This window comes from Corylus avellana, chromosome 7 (assembly GCF_965113065.1).
Source record: "Corylus avellana chromosome 7, dhCorAvel1.hap1.2, whole genome shotgun sequence".
Taxonomy (NCBI): Eukaryota; Viridiplantae; Streptophyta; class Magnoliopsida; order Fagales; family Betulaceae; genus Corylus; species Corylus avellana.
Window position 1 is genome coordinate 21,562,102 of NC_142496.1, and position 17,660 is coordinate 21,579,761.

At 36.0% G+C, this 17,660-nt stretch overlaps 2 protein-coding genes and 2 pseudogenes across 4 annotated transcripts; 3 read left to right on the top strand and 1 right to left on the bottom strand.

Moving 5' to 3' along the window:
• Nucleotides 1-162: 162 nt before the first annotated feature.
• Nucleotides 163-1,513, top strand: LOC148584665 (3-oxo-Delta(4,5)-steroid 5-beta-reductase pseudogene; annotated as a pseudogene).
• Nucleotides 1,514-3,842: 2,329 nt separating this feature from the next.
• LOC132184952 (Syntaxin/t-SNARE family protein) lies at nucleotides 3,843-8,614 on the top strand. 3 transcript variants are annotated; one of them, XM_059598748.2, is made up of 6 exons: nucleotides 4,104-4,191; nucleotides 4,284-4,562; nucleotides 4,650-4,764; nucleotides 4,871-5,506; nucleotides 5,625-5,808; nucleotides 8,251-8,614. In XM_059598748.2, exons 2-6 carry the CDS (start codon nucleotides 4,405-4,407, stop codon nucleotides 8,274-8,276), a joined length of 1,119 nt encoding a protein of 372 aa, XP_059454731.2. In that variant the 5' UTR covers nucleotides 4,104-4,191; nucleotides 4,284-4,404; the 3' UTR covers nucleotides 8,277-8,614. The 3 variants fall into 3 exon arrangements, with proteins under 3 accessions (XP_059454732.2, XP_059454731.2, XP_088374815.1); XM_059598749.2 differs by lacking the exon at nucleotides 4,284-4,562 and having other exon boundaries at nucleotides 3,843-4,191; XM_088518689.1 differs by lacking the exon at nucleotides 4,104-4,191 and having other exon boundaries at nucleotides 4,475-4,562.
• A 3,063-nt stretch (nucleotides 8,615-11,677) lies between these two features.
• On the top strand, nucleotides 11,678-12,922 carry LOC148584666 (uncharacterized; annotated as a pseudogene).
• A 630-nt stretch (nucleotides 12,923-13,552) lies between these two features.
• LOC148584667 (uncharacterized) lies at nucleotides 13,553-14,357 on the bottom strand. The gene is made up of 2 exons (XM_088518676.1): nucleotides 14,210-14,357; nucleotides 13,553-14,111 (listed from the first exon to the last, which is right to left on the bottom strand). Exons 1-2 carry the CDS (start codon nucleotides 14,288-14,290, stop codon nucleotides 13,758-13,760), a joined length of 435 nt encoding a protein of 144 aa, XP_088374802.1. The 5' UTR covers nucleotides 14,291-14,357; the 3' UTR covers nucleotides 13,553-13,757.
• Nucleotides 14,358-17,660: the final 3,303 nt, after the last annotated feature.

The following is a 17,660-nucleotide window of genomic DNA, read 5'->3' on the forward strand; positions in this document are numbered from 1 at the left end:
TTTAGTCCAATCACATTGCAGGAAATCTCATCGATCTAAGACTTTAATTAGAAGTTCCAGCTGATTTCATTGACTCGTCGGCACAGAGCTAGCAACCGCGCGCATAAATTAACGACTCATAGCGTCATATGTGTCTGGATTAAGGCCGAGAGCCTGTGCCGCTCCCGATCACACGCTCTTCTTCAGTTATAATTTTTTTTTTCTTGATTTTCATCCTTCTCTTTCTTTCCCCTTCAGAATGAGTTGGTGGTTGGCTAGAGCTGTCGGCGCTGCAAAGGCACAAACTCTTACCCTTTCTGTGATAAGCGGGCGCACATGCTAATACGTGCAAATGCTAACTCTTAGTTATTTTGAATTTAATTTGCAGAACAAATATGACGTCGAAGAGGCACCACCTCGAAGCTACCACAGCGTAGGCTTGGTGATCGGTGTGACTGGCATCATCGGCAATAGCCTAGCTGAAATCCTCCCACTTCCAGACACCCCCGGCGGCCCATGGAAGGTCTACGGTGTGGCGCGCCGTCGACGCCCCAAGTGGAACGCGGATCATCATCCAATAGAGTACATCCAATGCGACGTCTCTGATTCCCATGACACCCAACTCAAGCTTTCCCAATTAGCCGATGTCACCCACATCTTTTACGCCACGTGGACCAACCGAGGCACCGAAGCCCAGAACTGCGAGCCCAACGGCGCCATGTTCCGCAACGTGCTTCGCGCTCTAATCCCAAACGCTCCGAATCTCCGCCACATCTGCCTCCAGACCGGCACCAAACACTACGCCGGACCCTTCGAGACCCTTGGCAAGATCAAAACCCACAGCCCGCCTTTTACAGAGGATTTGCCCAGATTGAACGTGCCGAATTTCTACTACACCCAGGAAGACGTTTTATTTGAAGAAGCCAAGAATAAAGATGGGTTGACTTGGTCCATCCATCGCCCCAACCTGATATTCGGATTTTCCCCGTATAGCCTGATGAACATAATAGGCACGCTCTGCGTATACGCCGCTATATGCAAGCACGAGGGGCTTCCGTTGAGATTCCCTGGAAGCAAAGTCGCCTGGGAGTCTTACTCGGTGGCTTCAGATGCTGATCTTATTGCGGAGCAGTATATATGGGCGACGGTGGAGCCTAATGCATGGAACGAAGCGTTTAATTGCAACAACGGAGACGTGTTCAAGTGGATGCATCTTTGGAAGGCGTTGGCGGAGCAATTTGGGATTGAGGAGTATGGATTCGAGGAGGGTGAGAAAGTTAGGTTGGTGGAGATGATGAAAGACAAGGGTGGAGTGTGGGAAGAGATTGTGAGGAAGAATGAGCTGCAACCCACAAAATTGGAAGAAGTTGGGTTGTGGTGGTTTGCGGATGCTGTACTTTCTGGTGGGGATTTCATAGATAGTATGAATAAGAGCAAGGAACATGGGTTCTTGGGGTTTAGAGACTCCAAGAATTCGTTCGTTGCGTGGGTAAATAAAATGAAAGTTAACAAAATTGTGCCTTGAAAGAGGTAAATGAAATGTTTTTGTTGTTATAAATATATAATGGAATGATTTTGTTGCTGTTTATTTAGTACACTTCCAAAGGCGACGTTACAGTAAAAATTTTGGTGTTTGTAAAAAAAAAATTAAATTAAGGATATTTGTTTATGATACCATGTTAAATCATGATCATCTTTCTTAAAAGTTTTAATTTATGAGATAATTAGTAATTTATTAATTTAATATGGTATCAGAGCCAAAGACCCTGAATTCGAACATTGATTCTATCATTTATTTCATTTTAATTAAATATTTTACGTGCTGAGTTTCACTTATTATAAGAGAATTTGAACTCACACATGAAAGAGAATGTTAATTAAATGATTAAATTTATATCTTCTTATCAGTTTAAACTTTAAAAAAAAATTAATGATTTTAACATTAATTGCAGCACACACGTGTTGTATAATTAGGTGAGTTCGTGGTTTCACAAGAGAAAAGGAACGAAAATTTTATAACATGCATTTTATTGGCATGTATGTCAAAGTATAATAGTTGTGCCTATAGAATTGAAGACACCAAGTGTTTTGGTTGTAATTGTCTTGCTGAGGATCAGACCTCAGATCACTATTTATAAGGGATAATGTACATAGTTTTAAACTTTGTACTGAAACAGAGAAAACAACTACTAGCTACTGGACAATAAGAGACACGATGAACAAAGCAACCTGCCATGCAGGATTAAGGCCGTGGAAGATGGAGAAAATATACACCACATGTTTGCTGTTTGACAGCCGTATATTTCCTTGAAATCAGGATGTCTCACGGTTATGAATCTTCTTGAAGTTTGGTTATCTCACAACTCTCTTTCTTTGACAAAAGTTTGTCTTGATTTGTAACTTTAGCTTTAGGTCCAATAGTGCCACATCAATAATTGCGACCATTATCACCTTCGTTTCGATAGCATTTTAAACTTGGGGAGGCAAAATTTGTATCGCCTTGTTAAGGAAAAGCAAGTTCGTCCTATGGAGTAGATCGTTTGTCATTTATGGTTCTCATCATGTTGTCATTGATGCGTGCATCCACGTGGCTACTTGAATTATGTTTAAGGGACTTCTCTCGGTTTCACTCATCTTGATTAGGAGCCTCACTTTCTCTAGTGTTCAACATATGATTTTTTATTTTTGGAATCAACAATCAAATTTTCTCACATATAGTGCCAACTAAAATATCAGTTGATCGATGACACTCAAACTGTAAACCAAGACAAGCTATATATAAGAAGGATTTGAAGTTAATCACAAAGATCCTTGCTAGATGTTCAAGCCGAAGATTATTCCAATACTTAAGCTAGTAGATTGAGCTTAAAAGAGGAGATTATTAAAAACCAAAAAAAAAAAAACTTGGTGTTTGTTTACAGGGAGTAGTCTCCCACTCCTTTCACCTATGGATTGTGGGCTCAAGAAAATAGTCAAAATACCATTAGGAATATTCCTCCCGGCCGCCAGGAATATCAGGAAGTTGGGGTGCTTATGAGTTATGTGGCAAGGTAATCATTCCCTGTGGTCGTTCCTTTTGGTTGTCACTCTTGTTAGGTTTGAGCAATCATTTTCATTGGCCAACTCAGCTTATTAAAGGGTGTAGTGTAAAAAAAGACTTCCTGAGTGGGGCCCAAGTTCATAAGACAAATATCAGGTACACGAATCTTTTCTTTTTCCTAATTTAAATGACCCATTATTCATTCATTCTTTTTTCGGTTACAATATCTAAATATTTAAGTTGCATATATATATATATATACATCGGTCACACACCCCTGCGGTGCACTGCTGGTGTTTGTAACAAGTCCAATATCTTAACTGTCGTGTGGAATAATTACATGCAATGGATATCAAACTTGCAAAAATTACTGTTTCCAGCCCAACCGAACGGATCCAACTGGCTGCACAACTGCTCAACTATAAAGTAGGTCTACAATTACATCGTATTATACGTTCATTAGCTGTAAGGTGCAAGAGAGAGCTAATTATTATATTATATTTATTTATTTATTATTTTCCTTTTTGTCTTTTTGCCTGGTGGGCCATTACAAAGGTCAAAGCTCGCGTGCGGGTCGTTTTATTTCATTTTGCATGCTGTATGCCAATTTTGACCGCAGAGCCAACCGTTGCTGTCGAAAACGACATCGTTTCCATTTTCTAATTTGTTATTTTATTTCCTTCTGGACAACGCAATTTAAAAATACCGTCCATCGTGTGGCTGCGGAGGCACCTTTACGATTCTTGTCGCTTTGCGATATTATTATTATTATTATTATAGATCACCCGCTAGCTTTCCCCTCCACCTTCTCGTTCGTCGGATCGTCCAACGACCCGAGAATTTGCCCCCCCTCTCTCGCTCTCGCTCTCGCTCTCGTTTTCTTTTCTCTCTTTCCATTCTTACTGATTTTAGAATCTAATCTCTACCCATCGATTGGCTTTATCAATGTTGTAGGCTTGTAGCGAATTTCGTTGCTAGATTGATTGAAATATCCCGATTCGGCTAGGGTTGCTTTATTCCCCTTTTTCTCTGTACAGATATTGTTTGTTGTTGCTGCTATTACTGTTTTTCCATCTCCAATCGTGGTTTTTTGAAATGGCTTCGAGTTTTGATCGGTGGGAGAAGGATCCCTTCTTCTCTGCGGCCGAGGAAGTTCAGGAATCTGCGGACAGGTACCCCGTTTCATTTTTTATTTGCATTCTACTTTCAGCTGTTAAACATTTGTAATTTTGTCCTAAATTTTTATATTTTATTTGTTTGGTAGCCAAGAAAAAAGTGCTGAAAAGATTAGAAGAATTGAACCGTAATTTGAATTTTGAATCGTATTACACGGTTTTATTGGTAGGATTTTGAGCGTTGGCTTTTGTTCTTTTAAGCCCCAAAAAATGAAAGCTTGTGATTTAGATTTTCTTCTTTTCTATGATTTTCCCCACATTTTGTTGCAACCAAATGCAGCATTGGGTCTTTTTTTTTACCCCGTATTGTGTATACCAGGCTCTTTGGTTCACTCAAACACGGACAGATGTATGGTTATTCATCGCAGGTTCTCATTCACTTTCAACGTTAAATGCTGGGTTTGAGCTGGGTTTTATTAATATTATGTTATTCTTATTTTTTTGTGGTTATTAAGGATGGAATCTACGTATAGAACTTGGATTCACGCAAAGAAAGACTCTTCTGGCATGTGGGATTCTGAAGAACTCTGCCGGGATCTTCATACTGCCCATGGCACTACCAAATGGCAGGTAATCTCCCACCTTCTGCCCGTGCTTGTACATAATTTGGTTGATTGGGGCTGTTCTTATAGCAGTGTAATGAATGTCTGATTGAATCTTCTGGGTGGCAATGCAGTTAGAAGAGTTTGGACGGGCTGTCCAGTCAAGTTACGGTAAAAGCTCAAGTGACGATGCAAGAGCCAGGCACCATGAATTTATAATCGCAATAGAAGACCAGATTTCGAAAATTGAAAATTCATTACAAGAATCCGCTCTTTCAGAGGGCAAGGCATCATTGCCTTGGGTGCGTTTAGACGAAGGAGAATGCGATGAACTTGCATTGTTTCTTTCGGGGCCATCAACATCCGAGGACAAAACTCCTGTAAAAAGTAATCAAAGGGACATTGAAAGTTCACAAGTGACAGATAATGATTCAGCCCCTGATTGTTTAAAGAACTCACGCCATTCAGCTGAGTTGGGGTCCGTGGAGGCTAGGGATGATAAGTCACATGGGCATAGGAGGACCGCTAGTGCTAGTGCTGACATTGGTTCTTGGAAAATTGTCGTGCCTGACGATGTAAACCAGCAGAATTCTTTTAATGGGCAGACTGGGTTACCTGTACGGAAGATCCCTAGTTTATCAGGATTCCTAGGTTCCATGGAATCTGCATCAAAGTTGAAGTGGCCAAAGAATGGTTTCAGGAAGTGGAAGGCAATGGATGGTCAACAAGCAGCTGATACTGCACTATTGCGATCTCCTCAGTTGTCTAGGGTGTGTGTCCAATGACTTTACTCTGTTTCTGAGCTTAAGACTCTTGATTAGTCTGCTTCTTGATTTCTATATGCGCTGTAGCACTCATAATGATTTTAATTTTTATTTTCCCAAAAAGGGCATTAATGCATGCTATGAAAGGAGCAAGAGTTGCCTGGATAGTTGTGATGATTGTTATGATAAGCAACTTTATGGCTGGTATGGAGCTATTCAGAGACAACTTCAAAGGTCTCAGTACCAGATGCAATATAGCCGGCCTGTTCAAGTGATTTTTTGGATTGTTATTCTCTTATGCTTGATTGGTAAGCTTTTCTGAAAAACTTTGCAGCATCTGTTGTGATATCAAAATTGCATTTGTGATAATAATACCTAGAATTGTCGGCATGTTTCTTCTTTTTATGAACTTCCACCACTTGCACATAGTTGAGTTTCTTTTCAAATTTATTTGTTCCATGCTTCAGTCGTGAGTTAGAAGGAAGGGCTTGAGATGATTTGTTGTATCCTGAACTGGGATTGATCATTAACAAACACAACTTCCATAGTTCTAAATGAAATGGATAGGGTTGAAAGATATCACATCAATCATTTCACAAAGTGATAGATTGTGCCATGTCAGCAAGTGGTATCAAAATCATTGTCTATGCCTCTGTCAAGTGCTGTTTATTTGCTGGGTTTTCTGTTGAGTGAAGACACTTGAGAGTCAGGTGGTACTAGTGAGTTTAACTAGCCTAATATGATTCTCAATAACACCACCCAAATAGATTGGCCTTAAAAGATGTGCCCAGTGGAAGACCAAGGTACTTCGAAGGCAAAGAAGACACCCCACAGCCCAAAATACCAACCAAACCATCAACATTAATAACATTCCCCACAAGAATTGCACATTCTCAACAAATAGAATAAGAACTCCCAATTGACATGATCATAAGCCTTCTCAATTTCCAACTTGCATAGAACTCGAGACTAACCAGATCTAATTCTACGATCCATACATTTATTGACTATAAGAAAGAAGTCAAGGATTTGCCTACCTTTGACAAACGCACTCCGAGGCTTGGAAATGATTTTTCCACAACCCTACTCAACTTATTGGCAAGGACTTTGGCAATAATCTTGTAAGCTCCACTCATTAGACTAATAGGGCGAAAATCCTGAACATTGATTGCCCCAAATTTCTTTGGGATAAGAGCAATGAAAGTGGCATTAAGAGTTTTTTCAATCTTGCTTCTAGCATGAAAATCATGGAACATGTCCATACTATCTTCTTTGATCACATCTCAGCAAACTTGATAAAAAGCCATAGTAAAACCATCAGGGCGTCTTATCATTGTTTATACCTTTCACCACCTTAAGGATCTCACTCTCCTCAAATGGTCAAACCAAGAGGCTTCCTCCTCTTCAATGGAATCAAAAGCAAGGCCATGCAGCTTGGGCTGCCAAAAACCTGCTCAGTCTCATAGAATTGTATAGTGTGTTCTCTAATCTTAGTTTCTCTCTTTCTAGTTGCGTGTTTCTCTTGTATACTTTCTATGTACCTGAGTTGCGTCTTTCGTACTTTTTAATGAAATTTCAATTATTTATCCAAAAATAAAATAAGGATGCCTTCACTCATTCTTATAACTACAAATTCAATTGGTCAATTTCTTATGTACTTTGGAGTAGTTGCAGACAAGCTTGTTTGAATATGTGCACTGCTTCTAATTTAGCTAGTATATATTTGAAAGTAATAATGAAGAGGGAGCAGATGGAACTATTTGAAATTTTTTTGTTAAAAACTCTTCAATGTAATGGAAAACCCAATGAAATGTATGTTGTATTTGGAACAATTTTTATGTGCTATATTCTTGGAAAAATTGTCTTCTAGTGGCCACTACAGTTATTTGTCAAGGGCCTATTATGGCGCTTGTTTTTTTTAGTCATTTTATAGCCCATGCAGTCAAACATTGCTGTCCATTAACCTTTTAAAACAAACTACAAGGAGTTTTTTGCCGTAAGAGCAGTAGCTAGAAGCAGGAAATTCTAACTCCCCCTGTAGTATGTAAGATGCTTCTACCTCCCAGTTGTATACTGACTCGTTGTTTATGTTGTTCATCCTTGGATACTTTGTAATTTGGATTATTTCTACCTCTCTTGTTCACCCAGCACTAACGTAGACAGCTGTTAAGTGTGTTTTGCTGACTCATTCCTGAAGAAATGCGAATGCATACATAGGCTCATACTTCTTTTAGGGTCAGGGTGCTCCAAATCAATAAAAAGACCCTGCTTCCTTGAGGAAGAATGTGATATTTGGAAATTAATTTTCCAATCACACTTGCAACTTAAAGAATTTTGATTTCTCCCTTAAAAGCATGTTGCTGGTTTGTCAAAGAAGTACTTTGTCTTCATAGAATCTCTAGGAGACTGAAACCTCTCTGTGCATCCAGTTTTCTCCATCTGTATCCCGAGTCCAAAGCACAAAGAATCTTTGTTGTTTGTTATTTAATTGGTCTTGCGGTCATCAAAAGTGGAAAAAATTGACTGATATGTATACATTTGTTTTCTGGAAAGTTGACTTCGTCTTGGCGTGTGTTTCCAATTTCGTTTGAAGCTTATATATGTAATTCTATAGTTGGCAGTCTGGGATGGTATCATTTAATTGACATTTTTTTTCTTCTTTTTGTTGGGGGTGGGGGAAGGTTGGGTTGGTTTGTCCTTGGTGGTACTTTCCTTTACGGAGGCTTATGCTTTTTGTTTCTCTTCCGCAGTTTTAGTTGCATTCCGTGCAGTGTAGAAGGATCTACGTTCGTTCTTCATCTGGCATTTTGTAGATGGTGGCAGTATTTGGATCAGTGGAGATCTCGGGGAATGTGAATGTCACTGGATTTTGGATGAAACGAAGGTCTTGTCATTCTTTGGCACACAATATCAAGTGCTGGGTGGTTAGGGCAGCCCCTTCTCCACTATTTTTTTTTTTTTTTTTCTTAATTTTCCTTTCCAATTTTGATTTCTTTGATGAAGGGGTAAACTCTATTGTATCATAAGAGGCAAGGAAAATGGCAAAGAAAGTTGGCATAGGGTTGTAATTCAAAACATGCGAGATTTCTGCGTATATATAAGTATTTTAGTGGAGTTGCATTTGTTTTCCTAACTGATCCTACATTTGTGTACATTTTCTCCATGTTTTTCCGGCGGTTGCTTTATATTTTCCCTTGTAATAATAATGCTTGTGAAATCCTAAGAGGTAGCTCAATTGGTTAGGATTACACTTAATGAAGCGAAAGTTACTAGTTTGAATTCCTCTTATCCCTCTTGAGTGGATATGTTTTTTTTTTTAAAAAAAAAAATGCTTATATAAGGGAAGAAATATTTAGACGTGTATGAAGATGGTGCATCACACACTTTGGCTCCGTTTCCTTCGATGTAAAATGATTTTCAGAAAATATTTTTCACATTTTACGGTGTTTACTACGATGTAAAATGGTGGTCAAAAATTTCGGTTTGACCAAAAAACCTTTACATTTCTAGGGAAAATGGTTTACACTTTTTAAATTCGTAAACCATTTTTCCTGCTCAATCCAAAAAAAACCTGACGCTCTCCTGATTACAAAAAAAACCGAACCCCCCCCCCCCCCCCTCGACTCCTCACCTTCACGCACTCTCCTTCACCTTCACCTTCACCTTCACGCACAGCTGCTGATTCTCCTTCACCTGCACAGCTCATCTCTCTCTCGGCCGAGCTTCACTCTTCAAGCCCGATGCAGGTACTCTCATCTTTCTCTTTCTTTGTTGAACTATATGTATGGAGTGATTCAAATCTACGAATTTCTCTTGGTAATTTTCGTATGATTTTGGTTTCTTTCTCTGTTGGACAACTGGAAATCATGGAGCGATTTTGATTTTGGTTTCTTTCCCTATTAATGTATCAGATTTGCGATTTAGGTTTTGGGTCTAGGGTGTGGATTTTGGAAAATGAGAACTTCTATGATCTTTGTTGTTATAGGCTGTTTTTGGTTGTTGATTCTTGGAAGTTCTGACTTTGAGATGAACCTCAACCGAATGGGTTTTTATTTCCTTTTGATTTTCTGGTTTTGTGATGGCAGATTGGGGTGGATTTTTTGTGGCTCTTGGCTCTTTGCTTGATTCTGGTTGCTGTGGAGTGGTTTTGAAAAAAAACCATTAGGCTCTGTGTTAGTCGTCCCATCTAAAGCTGCAATAAACTGCCTTCAATTCTTTGAGCTCCACTTTATCTTGTTTATCTTTTTCCTTATGTTATTAATTTGAACATTTTTTCAAACAAAAATTTTAAAAAACATCTAAAAAACCAATTTTTTTGAAATTGGCTGTACAGAAAATTTTTAGATCCTCTGTCCTCTTTCCCCTCAAGGCCACTGCAAAATTGATACATTAGATAATGGTCAATCTCCCTAGTTTCTTCCATCGCTATGGTCGTTGCTTCCTTTTCTTTCATTTGATCGTGTGATCAATTTGGGTCATCAAAAATGAACTAGAAAAAGTTCCTCTTACTCCTCCTAAAAGAGGAAATTCTATCACTACTGGTTTTGGTCCTCGGAGCCAAATTGTTTGAAAAGAAGAAATTCCTACTTCAGTATTTTAATCTAGCAGCTCACTAGCTACTTTCCTTTTAAGATCCTTTAACGTACACCTGGTCCCCCAAAACCAAATCTCATTTATAGTTAATACATGAAAACCCATGGTTTTATAAACCAAATGGGATTGATGCTTTCCAGACTCAAGGACTTTAGGTATTGAATTAGAAACCCAATGATCCATCGGGCAAGAGGATCAGTTGCCAACATCACATGTACCTACAACATATACACACTAATTTCAATACCCAAAAGGTGAAGTAAAAGGCGAGTAGAGAGTCCTCCTATTTGTGTACTCAAAAAACAGATGGAAAGAAAACAAAACAGCACCCTACAAATTAACTAACACTCAGGATGAATTGATGACTTATGACATCATTCAGACCAACCAATTATACTTCCTCTGCAATGTTTTTCCTGATGATGACCATTCTCTGACAACATATGGAGTTTTTTCTACAACAAATGCTTGGTCTTTCTCGATCTAGTATAATGCCTTGTTTATTTCAAGTTGGTTTTGTTTTACTCTGATAAATTATGCAACTGTTAAGACAGATTCCCTTCCCTCCTCGTGCCCACAATTATGGGATTCTGTTCTCTTTTTTGATAGATGGGTGGCATTGTAAATGCTTTAATATGATGAATTTGTTTTTATTCATTTGTTATTTTGTGTAGAAATATTTCTACAAATGGGCCACATAACCTTGCTGCATCTGCCTAGGGATATCTTTTCTAACATGATATTTGGAATATTTCGAAGTTTACCCTTTTATTACTCTAGGAAGAGATGCAAAACCTAACAAAAACATGTTTTTGCACCGTCCAAATGAAACGACCTTAAAGGGTCCCATGTGGTTGAAGCTAAATTACCTCTGCTTCTTTATTGCACCTCAAAGTAGATCGATTAAAGTGCCCTATACAGCGGAGCCTGTCTAATTTTCAACAGAAAATTTTGGCTGCAAGGGCCATCCATCCATATTGAAGGCGGCCTTGGGAATTAGAAAAGAAGAAAAGAAAGAAAAAGGCTCATTGATTCCTGAAATCCTGTGTCCGCTTCTGTGTTCTAGACATGTGGGGGACCTTATTTGCTGTGCTCTCTCTCTCTTTACAGCCTGTAACGAACTTTCTTCCCTCCAGTCTTTTGTCGTTGCTGCTCTGTTTGTCTGTCTCTTTCTCGTCCGCCCACATTCACGTCTTAGGGGTTAACAATGGCTTGGGGGCATGGTGGTGGTGGAGGAATGAGATGTTGAGCAGCGCAATGTTTTGGTTAGGGAATTTGAATTGAAGGGTCTAATATATTCAATTAAATAAGTCCGATTAAGGTTTGACCTATATGACATGATTTGATACCTAACATTTAGGGTTGAAGTGGGAGTTTTTCTACAACATATGGACATAGCAGTTTGCTCTGTTTTTGTTAAATAGTAAGTTGATGAAAAATATTAAAATATTAATATGATTTATTGCTTATTGCTTATTAATATGATTTATTGATTTATTGGAATCCTGTACAAGTTTTGAGGATGAATTGGAAACAATGCATATATGATTTATTGCTTTTTGCTTATTTTTATGTTGTTTGTAGATGGATGAAACAATTCTTTCGACAGTTACGATCACAGTTGCATCTGTTCTTGCTGTTGAGCTTGTAATCTTAAAAGATATTAGATTTAAGAGAGTATTACGAAGGGAACCTCATGTTAAACGAGAGTATGAAAGAGGGATTTATATGGATAGTATTCTTTATGGAAGCAGACGAGATTGTTTTGACCAAATAAGAATGAGTCCTGTATCTTTCTTTGAATTATGTAAAATTCTTGCTGAGAACAACCTTATACGTGAGACCATTCACATGTCTATTAAGGAACAAGTGTTGATATTTTTACACATTATTGGGCATAATGTGAGGTTTTGAGTGGTTGGTGGAAGGTTATATAGATCAATTAGGTCTATTCATTGATATTTTAAGGTTGTACTTGGAGGAGTCTTGACGCTATATAAACATTTAATTAAACAACCTGATAACTCTACTCCGTTGGAAATAAGGAATAGCCGAAGGTTTTACCCATACTTTAAGGTAAGTTTTAAAATTTGATTTTTTTTTTTTTAAAAAAAAAAAATTCAAGTAATTTGTCAAATTAACGTAACTTGTATTGGTCTTCATTAGGATTGTGTTGGAGCAATAGATGGAACTCATATTCAGGCATCTGTTCCAGTTGAAATCCAAGGAAGGTTTCGTGGTCGAAAAGATCGAACAACACAAAATGTGTTAGCTGGCATTACTTTTGATGTAAAATTAATAATTTTTTATATTAATAGTTTTTTAAAAATATTTTTAAAAATTAAAAAAATTAAAAATTGTTTTTAAAAATATTTTTTAAAAAAATTGATTTTCCGTGCGCGAGGTAAACACCGTAAAATGTTTTCAGTGAAAAATATTTTCAGAAAAAGTGACTTTCCTGAAAATATTTTTTGACAAAAATAATTTTACGTCGAAGTAAATGAAACCTTTGTGTACGTTTGGACTCGAGAGTTTTTTCATCATCGGAATTAGTTGTTTCATCTTCTCCCTGCATTGACCGATCCCTCAACTATTTTCCTGGTCTGTTTAATTAGTACAGATTACATGCATTTTCTGTTCTGCATTTTTACCAAATGTTTCTTGGGGTCTGGAAGGAATCCAGTGTGGGTAGTTTGTCAGTTTTTCTGACTGATGGGTACGAAGCAGTGGGCAATTCATATAAAGGATACCGCTGGCGTATTAAATCAGTCAATATCTGTAATAACTGTCATCATGCAGCAGCCAAAAACAGAGCTAGAAAATGGTTGATGTCTAATCTATTAAGTTGTACTTACCATACAATTTATAAAAATATAATTACGCGTTTAAATTAAAAAATAAATAAATAATTAAAAAAGTAAAAATTAAAGAAGATACAAGAAAATGTAACAGAAAAGGATGTTTCTTCACTTTTTTTAATGATTTTTTAAAATTTAAAAAAAAAAAAAATTATGAATGAGTATTTTTGTCATTTTGCTGGTTTCATTAAAATTTGATATAAAATCTTAACTTACGGTTGATTGAAAGGGTTGATAGATTAGAACCCCACATTATAGTTTTCGAATTAAAGGAAGTTTCCCTTTTTTCTATACATAAATGTAAAGGGTTAATATTATTAATATTAATATTATTATTATTATTTATTTATTATTATTTTTTTTTTCATATTTGGCCTATTGCATCTCACAAATTAATTATTAAATTGGTGGACATATATAGATCTCACATGAGTCAATAGTAAACCTCATAAATTTAATAGTTAATCTATTAAATTTGTAAAAGAATATAAACAACTTATTGAATCTTCTGTGTTTGCAGGCATACGTTTGCTCCTCGGTGTCCACACATTAAACTTATGGTAGTATCATAGTATGGAGTGTGAGTGAACTCACGACACAATAGTTTCAATATTCATCTTATTTTTAACCAACGTAAATAGATTAAGGGCCAAACAAATGAAACAGATTCTGGCAGGTAAGGTTGACCCAAGAAATTCTGCCAATATATATAGGCGACAATCAATAAACCTTAAAAAAAAAAACAAAAACAAAAAGTAGACGACATAGATGATAATGGGCAGTGGTTGAATTAGACAAAAGATGAACTAATTCATGATCTGGGCTGCTCTGTTAAGGTATCTGTAACAGAAATAGGAGCCGGCAACCAAGAGCGGGACGAAGAACTCGAGGAAACCCGCATACGTGGCCTTTCCGTCATCCTTGATCACAAAAGCAGTCATCTCTTTCTTCTTGGATTCGTTGTAGGGGACTTCCTTGGCGTCTCCGTCTTGGACTGTGTATCCTTCAAGAACACCCACTTGGTATTTTCGGAGCAAGTTTTGAGCTGCCTTGCTGTGTCCAACAACCTCGAAGTCCTTTGTCGCATCTTTCCCTGCCGACTCTATCAGCACCTCTTCTCCTCCCGGGTGCTCGTCCAGAAACTTTGTCACGTTCAACACCTGATAAAAGAAAAATAGTCAATTCTAAATTATCACCCGCCCTAGCTAAAACCTGTGAACACAGAGAGAGAGAGAGAGAGAGAGAGAGAAGGATTTACTCTGCCGTTGACGACAAGCCAGCAATCTTTCTTTGATTTGTGCTGGGCAACCTGCGAGAGTGTGAAAACTCTTTCTGCCATAACTTACTTGACTTCGAGAAGAATGTGTGTGTTGAAATGAGAAATTCGTGTTGATTAATGCATGTAAGCATCGAGTGCGGAATTTGTAGGAGAAATTAAGCAGGTGGGGTGGTGCTGGTAGGCACTATGCACGCGAGCAACCGCCCCTTCTGATAGTGAGTAGGATAGGTCACGTTGTTTACAGGAAAAAGTTGACTATTAGTTGGTGACTTGGTGAGAAAATGGGGATTAAGGGTTTTGTTGACCTCCCTATTTTCTGCCCCTCCAATATATATATATATATATATATATATATATATAACAAAAATTAAAGAGTTTCCGGGTGGGGCTGTTAAAGAGAGAAATGCTACGCACACTCTTATTCTCATACTCCTTGACATGACTTTTAAAATTACTATTATATCATATAGTGTAAAAGTATGAATGTGTATAATCACTTAAAATAGGAGAATCACTATTGAATAATCCATTATCCATTCAAAAAACAAAAGAATAATGCTACACACACGCTCACTTTCTCTTTTCCATTTCTATTTCCTTAAGTGGTTTTTTAAAATTATTATTGAAATTGAGACGAATCATTATTAAATTTTATCTAATAATAATGTTAAACCCACCTAAAGACTTGCAAAAATGAGAGTGAAGGAGTGAAAGTATGTCTAACATTACTCAAAACAAAATACTCGGAGTAATATGGTCCACCTGCAACTGATATGACCCTAAGGACAATTATGTCACCATCCCATTATATGTCAAAAAAGGAGGAAGCAAAAAGAAACATGACATAATTTTCCTAAACTTGAAAGACATTCTAGATTTTGCCAAACAGTCTCTTTTCTTTTTTGGGTTTCTTCTGTTATGAAAACACCATCACCTTATTGGAATATGAAGATGTAATGAGAGCACTATGTGCATGGATTGGCTAAGCCTCATGACCATCATTAGGATTAACTAGCATGTAACCCGCACTATGTGCGGGATTCTTCATTATAATTTAATTTCAAAACTTAAATGCATCACATCGTACTTTTCATTATACGTTAAAATATGTGTGTGAAAATACATACTAAAGGTTATACACCAGTAAATTACTGTACTGAACATGTATTTTTTTTTTTTTTTGAAATGTACCAAACATCTACTTAATGAAAAGTATAAAAGAAAAAATAAAAATGGTAAGAAGGACACTTGAATTCTGATGATCAAAATATTAATAGAAAATTAGTAGGAAACTCTGATATTGTTGATGTGATACTTATTATATTGTAATATAAATAAAACCCATAAAGTTCTAATTATTTTAGAAAAAATACAGAGTAAAATAAATAAACTCTTCTCTCTTCTTTTTAATACAAAATAAAACACACATTTCACTCAATATTTAATGCAGTCAAATAAATTTCTTTCCACACTTCCAAAAAATGCTAGAAAATTCGAGTAAATCACAAAAAAAAAAAAAAAAATCTAATAAAATATTTAAATGAATTAAAACATAAAATCTTATTGGTGTGATACCTATTATATTTCAATACAATGAAACTTTCTAGAGAAACAAACATAAAAATAATTAATTTGCAGTCGTGAAGAATTTATACATAGATACACAAAGATAAATCCAAAAATGATATGATTAGCATTCTACAAAAATGAAGAAGAAGTATCTATGTATCTATTTATACATAGATCCCCTAGCATATAACTCGCGCTATATGTAGGGTTCTTGATTATATTTGATTTTAAAACTTAAACGCATCTTCATTTTTTTATTATTATTATTAATTACAAGCTAAAATAGTCATGTTAAAAAAATCAATCATCAGTACTCTTTCAATAAAAAGACATGCTAAATGTTATATTTAAATACAAATAAAATTCACATAATTCTGAATATTTGAGAAAAAAAAAATTATACATACAAAATAAAACAAAATCTTTCAATCAAGATTTAATGCAATCAAATAAATCATCTATCTTATTTCATTGAAAATAAAACCTATATAATTCCGAATATTAAGAAAAAATAAGCAAAACAATATTGCTTTCAAAAGTAGAGGAAAAAAAAAAACTTAAAAATATGCTTGAAAATCGGAGTAAATTACAAAAAAATAAAAATAAATCCATAAACATTCAAATGAATTAAAACATAAGACCTTTAATTTTAGTTTAATTTATATAAATTAGAATATTTTAAAACATTGTTGGTCTGAAAGAAAAAAAAAAAAAAAAAAAAAGTTAAGAAGGATAATTACCTCCAAGTTGAATTTTTAGGCCAATAGATTATGTTTTTGTTAATGTTGGAGAGTGGAGAAAGAGAAAGATACAGAGGGAGAGAAAAAAGGGAAGAGATATTAATGTTGGAGAGTGGAGGGAGAGAGATGTTTTCTTTTTTTTTTGAATTTAAGAGAGAGAGATGTTGAATGAGAGTGAAAGACTTGGAGAGAAAAGAGAGAGAGAGAGATGTGGAGAGAGAGGAAAAAAGAAGAAGAGAGAGAGAGATATATGAACCGGTTTAAGAGAGAGAGATGTAGAATGAGAGTGAATGACTTGGAGAAAGAAAAGAGAGAGAGAGAGAGAGAGAGAGAGAGAGACGTTGAGAGAGAGGAAAAAAAGAGAGATAGAGAGAGAACAAAAATATGAACCGTTCAATTTTTAACTGTTCACTTTTTAAAATAATGAGTTAAAAAATGGGTTTACTCTTTAAAAAAATTGGACTTTCAATCAAGATTTAATGCAATCAAATAAATCATCTATCTTATTTCAATACAAATAAAACCTATATAATTATGAATATTAAAAATAAAAGGCAAAATAATATTGCTTTCAAAAGTAGAGAGAAAAAAAAAACCTTAAAAATATGCTTGAAAATCTGAGTAAATTACACACTCACAAAAAAAAAATCCATATTCAAATGAATTAAAACATCAGACCTTTAATTTTAGTTTAATTTATATAAATTAGAATATGTTAAAACATTGTTGGTCTGGAGCCAAAAAAAAAAAAAAAAAAGGTAAGGACTCCAATTTGAATTTTTAGGCCAATAGATTATGTTTTTGTTAATGTTGGAGAGTGGAGAAAGAGGCCATGATTCAGAGCAAGCCAGGCAAAAAACTTTTTTTTTTTTTTTTTTAATATTTTGATTAAAAAAAAAAAAAATTGCCGGCGTGCCAAGCACGCCGGTGTGCTCTTTATCTTCACCCGTGGAGAAAGAGAAAGATAGAGATTGAGAGAAAAAAGAGGAGAGATTTTAATGTTGGAGAGTGGAGGGAGAGAGAGGAAAAAAAAGGAGAAAGAGAGAGAGAGATATGAACTGGTTAAAGAGAGAGATACGGAATAAGAGTAAATGACTTGGAGAGAGAGAGAAAAGAGAGAG